Source organism: Anser anser (assembly GCF_964211835.1).
Source record: "Anser anser genome assembly, chromosome: 1".
NCBI lineage: Eukaryota > Metazoa > Chordata > Aves > Anseriformes > Anatidae > Anser > Anser anser.
The window spans coordinates 191,439,666-191,456,462 of NC_139720.1; the positions used below are offsets into that span (position 1 = coordinate 191,439,666).

The 16,797-nt window shown below is 41.2% G+C and overlaps 1 protein-coding gene across 10 annotated transcripts in view; it reads left to right on the top strand.

The window, feature by feature from the left end:
* Positions 1-16,797, top strand: part of ATP8A2 (ATPase phospholipid transporting 8A2) — a 323,970-nt gene that overhangs the window by 163,225 nt on the left and 143,948 nt on the right. For all 10 annotated transcript variants that reach the window (XM_083816134.1, XM_083816139.1, XM_083816136.1 and 7 more), the window contains 2 exons: positions 11,316-11,499; positions 15,568-15,678. In XM_083816134.1, the coding sequence (XP_083672260.1) occupies positions 11,316-11,499; positions 15,568-15,678 (295 nt within the window). The remainder of the gene's footprint in view (positions 1-11,315; positions 11,500-15,567; positions 15,679-16,797) is intronic.

Here is a 16,797-nt window from a genome sequence, read left to right on the forward strand (position 1 = left end):
AAATACATGAACTCAATCTGACATACAGTAGACAGATTTACATGAACTGCGTAAAGCCCAAGTCTTAGCATGTAACGTTAAAAAAAAAGGAGGGGGGGAAGGAAAAAAAAAACAGTGCATGCTGCTACAAAAGCCATTTTATAATCATCAGATGAGTATAGGCTCTACTAAAGCCTTTCTTAGTCAGAAAGCACTGTGAGCTGACTTACTTTTCGTGGCTGGGTTTAAAAAAGAAAGCATCTGCTTACCCGTACAGATATATTCTGGTATATGTGGAGAAGTATTCTGTCTCATTCACAAAAGCACCTTTCCTGCTGCCTATAGGTCATGAATATTTTCAGCATTGGGAAGTCATTTCTTTTTCTCATAGGTTTTCTACCTTTAAATCTTGTTTGAGTCACGAAGAGTATCTGTGAATACAGTTCAACTCCTAGCAGTTCTTCCCCCCCAGGTTTTCCCAGGTAACTTTTTAAGGAGCTGTTTCATATGGTCTGGCTCACTTACCTCTTTCGGTAGTAGCCCAGGCCATGCGCGTTTTACCTTAGCAATAATAAGGTAGCTCTGTCTGATGCTTCACTTCCATCGGCACTAATAAGCTGGACTTCCTCCAGTTCAGTGTTACTGTGGCACTAATGGTCTGAATCAGTCCAGTGCTTAAAATCGCTGTAGCAGTGAGAGGAAACTATCCTCTTTTATTCTTGACCAGTCTGGTATAAAAATGAACGTGCAGGAAACCTCCTGTCCTCTGCTCCTGGTAATGGGCTGGTAGTTTGTGCTGCCTCTCAGTTGCCCAGCATTTCCCCTTAGAAGAGCACAAGTTAATAGAAAAGGGCTCATTATAATGTCAGCTGAAAGTTGTCAAAGCTGGTTCCTTAACTCCAGGAAAGAAGCTCCTTCAGGCAATATCCTGCTGCCTGCTTCCAGCAGGTTAACTTTTTAAAATGTACCTACCCTCTCTGTCCTGCTCTAAAACTCCTCGTGATGTCTGTTCAGGTATCTGGTTTTATTCTCCTTAAGTAAAAGGGGTGGTGAAAGGGACAATGTATCCTGGCATCTGTTACTTAGCACTAACTGCAGCATTTTGTGGCCTTTTTATAAAGGTGCAAAGGTTTGACATCTTGAAGACCTGGCTCCTAGTTCTGTACTGCACTGCAGTCTAACTTAAGAAGCAAAATTGTTGGCCTAGTTCGGGTTTTTAATCAAAATACTTGTGCTTTCTTGACTGTTCTGTGCTCCTGGACCTCTGTCTGTACTGGTAGGTCAGAAACACGGGTGAGACTAAAACTAAAAATCATATGTACAAATGAAAATCGGCTCTGAGATTTGAGACGCATTCAGGAAATGAGAACAGCAGTTTCTTTGATACATTTTTCTCAAAATCCCTGAAGATTTCTTTTAATAATAGCGAGGTGGCCAGCTTGAATCTTTAAAAAGCAGCATAATTCCACAAGCATAATCCAGAAGTCAGTGCAAGTCTGGAAAAAACAGAGGCAGGTGAGGCTTGCTAGGCTTTTACCCTTGTGTTAAAGCAGGTCGTGTGCTGGTGCCCCGTGTGACACCCGAGGTGTGGGCTATCAGTTCCATGCGTTCTCCTTTGCAGTGGAGTCCTCAGGTTTGAAAGGAGCTTCAAAATGAGGGGTGCAGGGGACCAATGTGTGCTATGTTCGCCCTGCTGTCTTTTCTGTTTTGCTGCTACATAAGTAGCTGCTATTCATAGCTGCTTGGTTCACAAACAACAGTGATTCTCCATCTTAAACCTGATTTCTGAAACGTTCCCTGAGATGTGAATATGTTGGAAACATGTAAAGATGCTCAGTTTTGTGAGAAAGCAGATACGACTGCAGGAAAAACTTCATCACTGAGGAAGAGAGAACTGTGGCAAGCTGGAGGTGATGGATCCAGAGGTCCTGGAGGAGCATTGCCCTAGTGTCCTGGAAGAGTTCCCAGACGGTAGCATCCATCCCCTGGCACGGGGATGCCTCTGCACAGGGCACCTTGTCCTTGCTAGGACAGTCATGCATCGAAACAGTGTGTTAGTGGGGCATGTGTCTCCCAGAAATACGGCAACGTTAGTGACCGGCCATTGGCAGAGATACTATCACTAAACTTTCTTGGTGTAAATTTGGTCATATTAACTTGTATAGTTAACGACTGCGCACAACGAAAGAACTTTTCTACCGTAGGTAATGTGTTCTAATGCTTCCAGTTAATCTGACTTCGCTCTGGAATATTAATTCTTTTTTTCTCTTTACCTTCCCTGCTTCATCGTGGAGTAGTGAAGAATAGTTCGTTTGGAAGGGTCCTCAAAGATCAAGTCCAACTGCCTGACAACTGCGGGGCTAACAAAAAGTTGAAGCGTGTTCTTCAGGGCACTGTCCAAATCCCTGTTGAGCACAGACAGGCACGGGGCATCAACCACCTTGCTAGGAAGCCTGTTCCAGTGTTTGAACACCCTCACACATAGTAAGCATGCTTTGAATAGTTTTCTTGAAGTTAATACTTAACCTGCCTTTGAACAGAGTGCAGATTTAATAGTTTACCAAGACGGAGAAATAAAAGGGCGCTGGTTCCAGTCAGACTTCCAGGTGTCAGTATCTTTTCTGTCTAAAAGTGGCATGATTTTTTTTTTTTAATCTTGGTGTGCACACACTGGTGCTCAACTTCCCTAGCTGTTGAGAGCTTTGAAAATTGGAAATTCACTTCTTTTCTAATGCTTAAGGGTTTGGGGACTTGACTTCAAGCTTCAGACTTGACTTTTGTTCTTGTTAAATAGGGGCTTGACTGCAGGGAAGGGTGGGAAATACCTTGGACTTCAGTGTTGTCATGAAAAGAATTGGGGGCAGGAGGGACCATCGTCTTTTTTCACGGGTACAGCAGCATTCTGACCTCTGAGGTGTACTGGTAATTCTGAAACTGAAAGTCTCACTTTTCTTAAATGGGTGGTGTTTTCATTGTGGTTAGTGACCCCTCAGCACGATATTCTGTTACGCTACAGCCCTCTCACGATGATTACTGGGTAAGGCAACCTGCTTGAGACTCCATCAGTCTCTTCCAGGAGCAGCCATTCAGAGATCCTCTGACTTTGAAAAGTAGTACGGAGTTGCAAGTTGATCATTTTTGTGTTATCATTTTAAATTCCAGGTGACTTTTTTTCAGAGGGGAAGGAAAATGAGTCATGCTGAGTTACTTGAAATCAGAAGGAAGAAATGAAGCTGTCAGAAAGAGATCTCAAATCTAATAGCTACGTCGCACTTCATCTTCCTCCCCCACCAGTGTTCAGGGTTTATTTCTCAGGTGTAAGGTTGGTACTGGGAGAAGCAGAGGTGTGCAGCAGTAACGGTTGGGGCTAACAGGGCTCCTCTGCTGGTCCTAGAGGCAGGTGCCCAGTGTGGCTCTCCCCATTTAGGCTGGCTTCACCGCAGGGCACAATCCCTCTCAATGGGCTGAAGTGCTCATTAATTGCCACAGTCTCCGTTGTCGCTGAATGTCACCGAGTGTTTCAAAACTCTGTAAGCAGCCGTGCTGGGTGAAACGCATGCGCTCTCCCCGTGCGTGCGCTTGAGGTTATGAAGGCGCTCGTCTGTATGCTTCAGAATGAATTTTTTTTGCTCTGTCATTAGGAAAAGAGAGATTTCTCTCCTGCATATGAACTGCTCAGCCTGATTAGCATGGAAATGAAAGTGCCTTAATCAGCTTGGGGTGAGGGAAGCTCAAAATTAATTTGATACATTAGTTTCACTTAAAAAACCTATTATAGCTTTTGCCACTAGCGACCGTTATAGTTAAAAATGCAAAACAGTTTCCCATTCAACACCGTGTTTATGCCAACTCATCACTTTCCAAACGCTTCGTTTTCCAAAGTAGGTTTTTCATGTTTTATCTTTGTCCCTGCTTTACAGGCTGGGGGAACAGCAAGCGAGATGGAAACAGGCAGGAGCGATATCAAAGAGCACAAAGATGCTGACTTGAAACTTAACCCTGCGTTCGCTCGGGCACCGTGTATTATATCACACTGCTAAATACACTGAATCCAGTTTATAAGGAGATTATTTCATAGTCCTTGCCCTGTGGAGATCACTTCAGTGGCAACCGCGAGTGACAAATGAATTGCAGAGATAATGGAATGCAAGTGGGGAATTCTCCAGTGATATTGAAAAGGGAATGTATATATTGAGAACAAACATCTTTGGTTTTGTGATAAAAAGGTAATAAAAGAATTTGAGCCTTCCTCTTCAGAAGGCTGTGCATGATTCAGTGGCTTTATAATTATCGAGACAGATTTATCTTAAAGAAGACATTTCTATTATTCCTAAAGTGAAGCAGAAGGAACTGTTTGGTACCTGGTAAATTAAAAAGAATTGCAAAGTGTTCTATAAGCATGTATGCAGAAGTGTGAGCGTGCGTTGTGATGTATAGAGTTATTCTAAGCATTAAAACATTAAAAAATTGTTCTGCATAGCCTGAAATTTTGAGTTAATACTTGCTCAGAAAGTCAAGTATGAAGGAAGACTTTTTTTGTAGTTAAAACAAGATGAAAAGAGACTCCTGGTAAGTAAAATATAATATAGAACGTTTTTTATGTTTGCAAATAGTCTTGAAATCAGTATGATAAATTTGCATCAGTGAAGGCAGTTTGGAGGATGGTCTGCTCAGGAAAAATGAGCAGGGTGTGGAGAAATGCAGTCACAGCTGGAATGACAAAAAGGGATGAAGCTGTGGATTTTTTTACAAAAGCTGGTAGAGGTTTGATAACGCATTCAATTGTTTCTTCAGAAGATCTTGGGCCAGGAAAATACCGTGGGAAAGAATTGGCAAGAGCAGGAATTAAAGTGAGGAAGTAGGAATTGCAAGAGAAGGGAAGGAGGGCATCATAGGTCAATTTGTTCAACGCCAGGTGCCTGTGGAGGGACCAAGTGGGTGTTCGACCTTGCCAAACAAGCATTCAAGAGGGGAAAAGCTCCTGTACCTGGGGAGTATTTAGCACTGCAGTAATGTAAGATGGGTTTCATCCGGTCTGTAGCAGGCATTTTGGTGTGAGCTAGTCAGCTTCAGCCCCTTTACCTAGGTGGAGAGAGAACGGGCAGCTTGTAAGAGAAAATGAACTGTGCCCTTAAAGTACATGTCTGAAGCAGGCCAGATGGATTGCACTCCACAAGTGCCTATTTTTCTCCACTGACTATAAAAGGAGTGTGCCATGAGCAGCAGATAGAGATGTCTCCGTTGGAGGCACTTACACCTAGGCAGATGAATTCCTTTGGTGCTTTTTATGAACATCAGGCTATCCATCAGTTCACTTAGTGCTGTCTCCAGAGCTGTAAGTACTGCACCAGAGCCAGTCCCTGGGAAACCTGGATGTCAGCAGGCGAAGTAGATTTGAAGTGCTTGGTAAATGAAAAGCATTCAGCGTAAGGCACGTTTTGAGTCAACACGACGTGTGCGTGCTTTCCTTCATTACTGTTTCAAGTCTGTGCACGATGTCTCAGAGTCTTGTGGACGTGATTCAAGACCAGCCCTCGCTTGGATGACACGTGGTTGAAGTCTGCACACCGGTGTGTGTCAGAAGAAATCAAAGTCTAATTAAAAGCCGCTAAGTATGATGTCACGGTAACATTCCTTGCTTTCTGAATGCTACTCTTAGTGGTGCTTTAATTTACCTTGCTCCTCTTTCTGAGGATCAGTGCATATACTTAAATGTCAGTGTTATTGATAGCTCTCAGCTTTTTCTGGGCTGTGTCCCATCTCTGCCTTCTCTGAAGATGAGATCACTGAGCATTTTGAAGTACTGGTGCATTTTACGATAGAACAGGGTAAAATCATGCTCGCTGCAATAAAGGTAGGCTCTTGAGAGCCTCTTGTGTTGCATTAACGAGGTAATTCAAGGAAGCAGAATATCAAATTAATGTTTCATGTTAAAGACATTAATGTCTGTGTTTAATCCCTGTTACAGCGTGGAAGCAGGAGGTAGTACTTGAAACAGTTTCCTTCGTTGCTTTCCCCTTTTTTCTTTTTTTTTTCACAAATTAACATTATCTGTTCGAGTAAGAATGTCTTAAAAGAATACCTTTCATTGAATTAGGGGTGGGAGACGTATGCAGTTTGCAATAGAAATGCTCCAGGCTCCCTTGGTTTAAGGGGGGAAAAAAAAGGTGTAGAGGGAGCAGAGGAGAGGGAGAACAAGTACCAAGCTGTGCCTTGCTCAGGTGGGCAGATGTACAGGGAGGGCAGATGGCCTTGTAACGTGGTCTGATTATAAGCTCATCTCTTATAAATTATTTAACCTTGTTCTTTATTGATAATGTTTTCTATATACAGTCGATAACCTCAATTAATATTGAGACTACATTTATTTTTCATCTGTGGTTTGGAAACAATCAAGTTTTTAAAAATACTGTTACCAAAATGGGCTTCTCCGTAAAATATTTATTTTTGAAGATATCTTCACTTCATTTTTCGATGTCATCTCTCAATGAAAGACGACAGATCTGTTAGGAATTTTTGAATTGCTTTGGTTGTCCCACATGTATTCCTAGTGAAAAAAATAGAACTGGAAAATCCTTCACCTGTGCTTCAAGTCTCTTAAAGCAAACCCGAGCAAATCTTCTAGCGAAATGCTGAGTAGAGCATTTTTCTAAACAGGCAAGACGTGTCATATAAGAAGCTTGCTCATGGATGTGTCTATCCAGGCTGAAGAAGCCACTGCTTCTCAGAAAGGGTAGTCTTTTCCAACCTTAGTGATTCTATGAACTGCAAACTGAAGGTTTAAAACTGTCGGGAGCTGATCTGCAGAAGGCACTTAGCATTGCTCTGTGGGCACCGGCTGTGTCACTGCTCAGTGCCCTGTGCTGCTTTCTCAAGTAATAGAGGGACTTGAACAAAAGCATTTAGTGATAGTAAAAATATTGAAGCACATTGCCTGAAAACTACTTACCTGTATCTCCTTCCAGTTTTGTTATGGATTTAAATGATTCGAGGATAATCAGATGCACATCTTTTTGAAGGTCCCTGGCTCTGGGCTGTGTCTCCCGCAACTTCTTCCCAAGGCACAGGGCTTTGGGCCCTCTGTTGCCTCCACCCATCCCATTATGGGGGAGGTAACGTGGCATTTACGCACCAGTCATCTCATTCAGGAAACTGCTTTCTGTATTAATCCATTAAAGATACCTGATAAAGACAGCTTTGAGCCTGAGGATCCCAGTGGTGGTCACACAGCAGACCTCCTGTGTGGCTGACACCTGACTTCATGCACCCCTTCCATCTCCGTTGAACACTTTATATTGTACAACCAAACGTTGTATACTAAAAACTTTCTAAAGGCACAGTCCTGAACGCAGCTCTCTGCAGCCTGAAGAGCTTACGTGCAGATTTGCTGGGAAGCGGTTTGAGCAGGAACCTCAGGACTTGATCCTGTCACTGTAATGGTATCTGAGCTCTGACTTTTTATTTTCCTCCCAGGAATATGCTTAGAAGAGAGAATTGGCCTAGGCTATGTTGATCATTTCTGTTTTTAAAGATACTGTAAAGATACTTTTTAAAGATACTTTAGGGTAGAGACAATAAAAATAACTTATGTGTAAACTTTTCCAGCGAACCCTCTAAAGTTTTGCTCTAAGAAGCTTTTTAAGAGGCGCTGCTGGCTGACCACTTGATTAGCGCCTGAGTAAGCACAAGATTTTGATGCAGCTGATGTTTTGCTCACATCTTAATTCTTATTTGGGTATATATCCAGGCAAGGCTTACATCCTGATACTGCTGCATTAAGCTCTGCAGTGAAAGCCAGGGATGTTCCACCCAAATGAGAATTACCCATAGCTGTGTGTCGCTGCAAAATTTTTCTCCAAAGTAGCTGGATCTTTCCTAGTGCTTTTTACTTTGAACTTACTCATTTGTCCAGGAATCTTTGTAAACTTGGCTGATCCTCCTCCCCTCCCAAGCTATCACCTGGGGGAAGCTTCAGGTTAATAGTGTCCTGCGCTTAATCTTCCACTTCCTCATGTAGAGAGCCCATAGACTGGGGGGAAACGAACTGCAGCTCTGATCATCGTGCTGAGGGGATTAATGTCGCCTCGCGCAGCGTGGTGGGACCAAATAGATTACAAGGAGTACAGAAGAGGTTTGGAAGCTGAGAGGGAGGTGGGAGGGGTGTAAAACCCCTCAGGAAATCAGGAGCCATCTCAATTTGCAGCTTTTGTAGCCGTAATGCTGTGTGCAGCAAAATGTGTTCTCGGCGCTTTGGGGATGGACTTGATGGAAGGGGGCTGTGGAGGAGTGCAGGGAGGCAGGGTAAAGAGGATAGTTATTATCGAACTTCAATTTAGATTAAATAACTATAATCAAGGAACTCCTTGTGCTGAAATCTTCTCTTAGAAATCTTCTCTTAGATTTAATTTTATATCAAATGCAAAGAGATTTTTTGTGCTTAAAGCATATATCTAGTTTTCACTGCAGCTCATTTAGCCATTTTTGTATTAGGTATATGAAGATGTTAGTTTCTACCTGTGGGTGTTATTTGACTGTGGGTACGTTTAGCTTCATCTGGTCTAGATGGGAAAAGCATGCTCATGTGTCCATTAGGTGATAGTTCATAAACTTGTATTTGGGCATTCAATTGATTTGACAACTAGTGGTCACTAATCACAGATTCGTAGAATCATTAAGGTTGGAAAAGTCCTCCAACATCATCTGGTCCAACCATCCCCCTGCCACCAATGTCACCCACTAACCCATGTCCCTAAGCACCACGTCCAACCTCTCCTTGAACACCCCCAGGGACGGTGATGCCACCACCTCCCTGGGCAACCCGTCCCAGTGCCTGATTGCCCTTTCTGAGAAGAAATGTCTCCTCATTTCCAACCTGAACCTCCCCTGGCACAACTTGAGGCCATTCCCTCTAGTCCTATCACTAGTTACCTGTGAGAAGAGGCCGACCCCCAGCTCCCCACACCTTCCTTTCAGGTAGCTGTAGAGAGCAATAAGGTCTCCCCTGAGCCTCCTCTTCTCCAGACCAAACCACCCCAGTGCCCTCAGCCGCTCCTCGCAGGACTTGTGCTCCAGGCCCTTCACCAGCTTCTAAGGGCGAAGTCCATTTAAAGTCCGAAGGCCCACCCATACACTGCAGGCACAGGGCAAATGCAGGCTCCATGCCACAGCCCAGCTGCTTGAGAACAAGCCCAAGCTTCTCCGCCCCATCCTGGTTATGTCCAAACTTTCTGTAGACAAGCTGCTAGTTTAGTTACAAAATCACAGATACTGCTCACACTGCTCACAATATATATATATATATATATATATATATATATTTAACCATACCCCTGCTAATTGAAGCGTATTTAAAATCAGGATATTTCTTAGCTATTTCTATTGCCATACAACGGAAAACTAAATGAAAGCCAACAGGCCTTCTGAGAGATTTTTGTCTTGGAGAAGGCAGTCAGCAGATAGGCCCAGCGCTCAGCCGCAGTGAAATAATTACACGCGGGGTCTGCCAAGGCATGTGGCCCCCTGCACCAGAGGTGCCCCTGGGGCTGGTAACTGAGGGCCTGCACACTCGTGAATCCCGTCCCTCTGGAGCACTCATTTTATGGTTTGAAGTCCTTGCCGACTCCCTGCTCCGTGCTTTGCTATTTTATTATGTGAAGATTGGGAGGGTGTGTGCGTGCGTGTATGTATACGAGAAGTTAGAGTCTGATGCAGAGGGCATTCAGAGCTGCTTTATAATTATAAACGGGCACGCTTCATGCTTCTAGGTCAGTTGGTGTGTTGGGGTTTTGTGGGGGTGTCGTGACTGGGCCCCTACGGAGCCCAGTGCTGCTTTTGCTGCCAGGCATCTGAGTGCTTAATAGATCTATCCAATTGTATTAAGGAAATTTTATGGCCCACTCCACTTTTCCCTTTTTCAGCTTTTAGGAGCAGGACAGCTGCTAGACTTTTCAGGTGTTTTAGTTCACATGTGAATTGTGAGTCCAACAATTTTTTCTTGGAAACTTCCCCCCCCTTGGTTGCTTATCAAGTCTCATCTTAAGAGGTAGTCAGCACAAAACAATACTGAGAGGACGTTGCTTTTTTAGATCACCAGTAATCCAGCCAGGCATATTAAAAGGCTGTACAAGTTGCTCCCACAGGATCTAGACCCTGGAAAAAAAAAAAAGCCCTGTAAAAAGCTTCTGTCTCTCCCATTCCCCAAGCTCCCCCTTCTCCCCCCATTTTCATAGTAAAGCTTTCAGATATCAGTTATATTCTTTTTGTTGAGTGTTATTTGGCTGATTTGATGTGGAGAAGGTTTCTCTAAAGCTTCATTTAAGGGAATATAAAATAATTTAGAACTTTAACTAAAACTGAAGGGGAAAGGAATTAAAGTTGTTTGTACAGATGGGCTTAGAATGGAAATATTTAATTTACATGTAGGTATTTCCAGAATACCTCATATGATTTGGTAACCTGATCCCCCTTGTCATGAAGAAAGCATTTTGGGTGTCTCATCCAATTTCGTAACTTAGTCCTGCGTATATTTTCCATTTCTCCCTGGTTTAGGTTAGTTTAACTCCATTAAATTCCGTGAATTTTTATTAAACTGAAACTGATATAAAATGTGGAAAGGATCAGGTTAAAATAACTACCAAAAAAATCTGATGAAAGTGTTCAGGTGTTTTGGTGTCAGTCTTTTGGTTTGGAATTGGGTTTGAGTAAGCCCAGGTGGCACCAGCACACAGGACGTATGCAACATATGGAAGTAGGCCTTACTCTTTCTGGTCTAAACTGGGTAGTCTAAGGGTGAAAGAAAGGGTTTGCAAGGGGGGAAATGAGCTGAAAGAGGGAATAAGGTAAGCCTACAGCATGTTTGCCCAGCAACTGAAAATGCTTCAGATTGATTTGTTCTCTAAATATTCGTGGTTTTCTTCCGGCTGGATGGAGATGCAGTGCTGGCAGCAGGTAGGGAAGCCTGCAATGTTAATCATTAAACATGGTAGCTGAAGATGAAACTCCCTTCTCCAGTGTTCCCAGTGTAATACCACTGGTGTACACCAAAGTGTATCAGGTGGGGCTGAGGGACAGAAGAAAAGCTTGAAAGGCTTTCATGTCTGCTTGGTCTTTTTTTAATCATAACATCCTCATATTTTATGCAAATACAAAATTATTTTTAAAGATGCTTTCTCTTTCTGAAATGGTTTGGCACAGGTTCTGAAGCTTAGCTGTTGAATTAAAAAAAAAATCCAGCAACTGCCCTTTGATTATTTCTAAATGTAGATGACAGCTGTCCTTTTGGAAAAGGCACATAACTCAGCATGTGAGAAACTGACACATTTTTCTTTCCTTTTCAGAGTATCTCCTCTACAGAAGTCTGAAATAGTAGACATGGTAAAGAAACATGTGAATGCCATAACACTTGCCATTGGGGATGGTGCCAACGATGTGGGAATGATCCAGACAGCTCATGTCGGAGTCGGGATCAGTGGCAACGAGGGCATGCAGGCAACCAATTGCTCGGATTATGCTATTGCACAGGTCAGAGGCAAAAAACTACAACTGCCATACCCTGCTGTCAGAGCCCCCATGTAGTGCTCGATGGCTTCTCCTAGCCTTCAAGCTAGGAGAATCTCTGCTCTTTTTCTTTTCATGGCAGCATCTAAAACAGATACCTGGGATGTATTTTCGGGATCCATTGTTCTGACTTCTGTATTCTTCATGACAAAGCTCTGTCCTCCCTCAAAGCTTCAGTTTGTTCCTGCCAGCTGTGCAGTGGCTTGGCTGTTCAATAATTGAGGAGAAGCACTTTGTCATACTTATGTTGACGTGCTTTTAAGTGTAACTGTATCTCCTGTGTTCAAGTTCTTTTCCCTTACCGTGAATAGGCATTCCAAACAGGTGTGTAAGAGTTTGTTTGGAAATTCTTATTTAGAGGTTGTGTTTTCCTTTTTTATTTCCCCCACCCCCATGATGTATCCAAAAATTGTTCACAGTCCTGAGGAGTTGGACAGCATTTTAATTTTAGGTGCATTATTTTGAAGAGTGCTCCCAAACTGTCTTGTAAAATTCTGCACTGATTACTCAAGCTAAAGAGGAGAGTAAAATAGAAGACCTAAAGACAAGCCTTTTTATTTTCAGTTAAGAGACCAAGGTGTAGAATAAAGACTTTAAACAAAGCATAAGAAAGGAAGGACATACTTCAGTTGCCAGACATCTTCTGAATACTGTTTGTAGCTAAGGTTCCCTGTGCCACGTGTTTGAGACTGATCACAGGGCAAGAACAGATGGGAGCTGACAGAAAGCAGAGATGATGAACTGTCTCTTCAGTGATATGTGAGCATCAGCTAATGTTCCCTTCTGCCAGGGTGTAGGCAGATTTGCTTTACCAATTGATATGAAATGATACCTTCTTGTAATTCCAGTATAAGGTGAGGTTTTGAAAAGGTATGGATAATTTTATTATTTAGACAGAACTGTTGATGTGTTAACCCTGCTGTGAAGCAAAGTGTCAGTCTTGTATTGCTGCTGTTTTGCGTTCTGCAGTCAGATGAAGCACATCGGATTCCAGGCTTGAATAACTAACACCTTCCACCAAACTTACCTTGAAAATTTTAGGCTGTTTCATCAAGGGCTCATTCTGTCATAAACAGTTTATTCCGAATATGCAGCATTATAGGAACTGTCATAGTCATAGTCTTTGATATCTCACAATCATTTTGTTGTTTTTAACTTCTGTAGACTATACATTGTTTCTGCTGTAGAACTTAATCAAATACTCTTTACTTTTACTTCCTCAGATAATTTATTACTTCTATTTTAATAAGTAAGCATAAGCAGTGAGAATTTTGTCTGCAGAGGGACAAAAAGCATGTCCTACACTTAATTTCTTCTGCATTAGTTGCAGTAACATTAAATCTGAAGTCCCTTTGTATTCATGTATTGCTTCTGAATTACGAAAATGAAAGCAAAACAAAAACCAACCAACCAAAACAACAACAAAACATGCATTTGGACTTAATGTTGGCATGTGGGAAATAAGTTGCTCTTGGTTTATATCCTGACTGGGAGTTACTGACAATAGCAATGAATCTTCTTAGTTCGATCCGAAATAGAAGCTGATTGCACTAGTACAGAATTTAAACTTTCAAAAATTAGTAAAACACTATGAAACTGTATCTTTTTTAATGATTCAGAAAAGGTTTATGCTAGTTAGAAAAGATATAAAATAATTCCTCTCATAAAAAGGACTAGTAGTATATGGGAATGTTTCAAGAAAGTGTTTAAAAGAAAAACTTGATCTCCGTGGGGTATATTTCTTTCAACGAAGACATACAACTCCCACTGAATTGTTACTGTGTGTGCATGCCTTGAAGGCAAAGTATGTTCTTATTGAGTAATTTAAAATAACCACTATAGTGTAGCATCTCATGTTCAAATGGTATTTCAAATACAGTAGTGCCAGAAGTGTAGGCACTTATGGAAGAAAAAGTCTCTGTATAGACTCATTCAGGATTCCAGGGGGAATCAAAGCATAAACCAAACAAAAATAAAAAGGCAGCTTGCGTCTGACTCTGCTCCAAATAGCTTCCACAGGTGCAAGGAGCATCTGTTTGAATCATCCTTTTCCCTTGAACTGATATTGCACCAGTGATCCATTTTTAGAGAATTCCCAAATCAAACGGCCTAACTGCTTGGAGAGACAGTAGTAGAATTGAACAGAATAACTTTTTCTCCAGTAAAAAGCTTTATCATCTTAATCCAGAGAGCGTCTGCTGTCTAGAGAGCGTTAGCTAGGCAAAAGTTCTTTCTTAGATGAATGTTTGTGTTTTGTTCTGCTTTTAAAATCCATAAATGCAGCAGTGCCTGAACAAGTGAAGTATCTTAGAAGAGCCCTGTCCCCACAGTCACTAGAGTATGCCAGGAGCTGTGCATTTGCACTGGTTCAATCATCAGCATCAAAACAAATTCAATTTCTTGCTACCTCCTAGCAGGACTCTTCACAGTGTATACAGGCTTAGAACTACGTTATTTAGGTTACTAACATGCTGTGCTCCGTAGTGCATTCATTTTCATGAGTGTACACACTACAGAGTTATTAATGCTAAGATTTCTCCTCTGGCCTTGAACTGCAAAGAGAACCACATCCAAGACGGTCACTATTTAGAGTCAGCAGAGAATTTTTAGGGTGCATCTGTTCTCTACAGGTGTTTGGGGTGACATGTCAGGATGTAGTGGGAAGGTTCCCATCACTGCTGATGTGTTTTGTCAGCGAATTTTGTGTAAAGGTCAGTAGTGGTGCATATTAACTGAGGCAGTAGATAGCTAGTAGGTTAACTACTGCCTCGTGAGTGCCCCGCTTTCAGTCCTGGTTCAAGCTGGACTGAAGCTGAACCGTGAGGTTTGGTTCACTTTTATTTTCTCTCCCTCTTTCTTGCTAGCATAACCTAACAAATCCGAGTTGCTGATGCATGTCAGAAAGGCTGTTCTTACAGGATTTGTGGTTCAGTGACTTCAGTGCTGGAAATCATGGGAGCAGAGCTCTCTCATGACAGTCCTAATTCATTATTGTAGCTTTGAAAGTTTCAAGTAGGTTTTGGTTAAAATAACTGAGCTATACTCTACATTTAGTAAGTCAATTTTTATTCCCCTCATGGAAAAAGAAGCCAAGCAAATAATGGTCTCACATTAGTGTACAACAGCCCTTCAGGTACACACATGCTGAATGGTGAATCTAGTCCCTGGTTTGAGCCCTCTGTACAAAAGAAGAATGCTGCAGGCCATAAAAAGGTTTCCTGATGAAGCCAAGACTAGAAAATTATGCATTTCCTAGGTTGCATTGTGAGACTGCTTCTGAGAGGGGGAAAAAAAAACAAAAACAAACAAAAAAAACCCACCAACCAACCAAAAAAATTAAATCCATTTTCAAAATCGCTGAATTCTGAAGAAGCTGAATTGAGCTGTATCTGTGGTTCAGACTAACATAAAGTATCTGTTTTTACAGCCACTAGATTCATTTACTTGTCCTTTTGGGCATATGCTACTTCTTTGTAAAACATTTTAGGTGCTTTCTATAATGTGATTGAATACATTTAGTGGGCCGATAAATTAAGTGTTTGTTCTCCATAAGAGATTGCATACATCTATTTTGCAGTTGTTTTCCTTTGCACGTTGTATTTCAGCTCAAGGCAGTTCTAATTTGAGACCGTTAATTTAACAAGGAGGAAGGAAATTCATGTCCTGAATGTTGTAAGCCCTCATACAGTGAACTTTGACCAGGAAATTAAGAGTTTAGATTTCTATTTAATTTACATGGCTATATTATGTTAACCTTGCCTGATTTTACTATTAGGATGTTAATAGTAATTGACAACTTCTTGCTGTTTAAAGCCAGTGAAGACCACTTTGAATGTTTCTAAGGTTTTGCTGCAAAAAAAGACTTTCTGTAAATATTATTTGTCATCACCAGCATTTTGCTAAAATATTTAAATATTGCACTTGAACAGCTTTCATAGCTATCTGAACGTTTTGGTGGAGAGGTTACTCTAACCTTTTCTTTTCTTTTAAACTGTTCTTCATATATGTAAAAACTTGTTTTCTTTCTTTCAGTTTTCCTACTTGGAGAAGCTGTTGTTGGTCCATGGAGCTTGGAGTTACAACCGAGTTACCAAGTGCATACTATACTGCTTCTACAAGAATGTGGTTTTGTATATTATTGAGGTAGGAGTAACTAAAGGGATGGGCTTTAGCAGTGCTTACTCCTCAAGTTGTTTTTTCTAAAAGGAAAATGTTATCCAAATGGATTGAGCTAAAAGGACTGACATCTGTTTTGATATTTAACAACTTAATGTGGGAAAGGAAACAGTTTTCAAGTTAGTACACTTGAATCATTTAGCCTTTGCAAAAGGAAAAGTGAAGGCTTTGGTACAGTGAAGCCTTGGATATGAGATGTCAAGGAGAAGGTTTATCCCTGCTGTGTAAGTGGTCTTACTGAAAGTTTCTTTGTATTCATGGAAACACTTGAATTATTAAATAGCGTTTATATTTATAAAACTTGAATTTGAGGATAAAGTTAAATCAAAAGTTTGTTTAAAAGAATTGGAAGGAACTCACTCAGGCAAATAATAAAATAGGCAAAAAATACTATTGGTAAAGTTTGCTGGTAAAGCGAATTCTGCACTGTTCACTGAAGTTTTATTTACATGTTTCCATGTGTGTATATATTCATTTTTCTATTTCTTCCTCGAATTAAGCAGGCATGAATGAGGTTAATAGTAAGAAAATTAAAACACTTATAATTAGGCAGCCAGTTATGTAGATTATAGCAGATAGTGGCTAAGTAATGTTTTACTATTCAGTGAATCATATCATGGTCAGTGTGTGTATATCTGACTCCCTCAGGGTCCAATCATCTTTTATGCATGGTGTTAGGCTCTTAGAGAACAGATATTCTCCATTAACTCCTTCATTTTTTCCTCTGTTAACTGTTTCTGAATTAGTTCTAATCTCTACTGTTACAATTTCAATACAGATTAAACTGTGCTGTCAAAATAATGGCAGGTTGCTGTGGTGAGTGAGCACAGGATGGTTGTGTGGTATACATGTAGTTCTGGATTTGTAAAAATAATGTGAGGAGTTGGTTTTTCTATATTTTAAGCATCCAATTCTTGTTTGTATTCCACTTCTTTAGCCAGATTTTCTGCCAGATTTAGATCCGCATTCCTGAGATTTCACAGGTGTGTTCTTACCCTACTGCAGAGGCCACCTTTACAGCTCTGAGGCAAATTTACCACAGTTTCAATGATAACTAAGGTTTGAGTTGTTTAACTGTCTGAAATA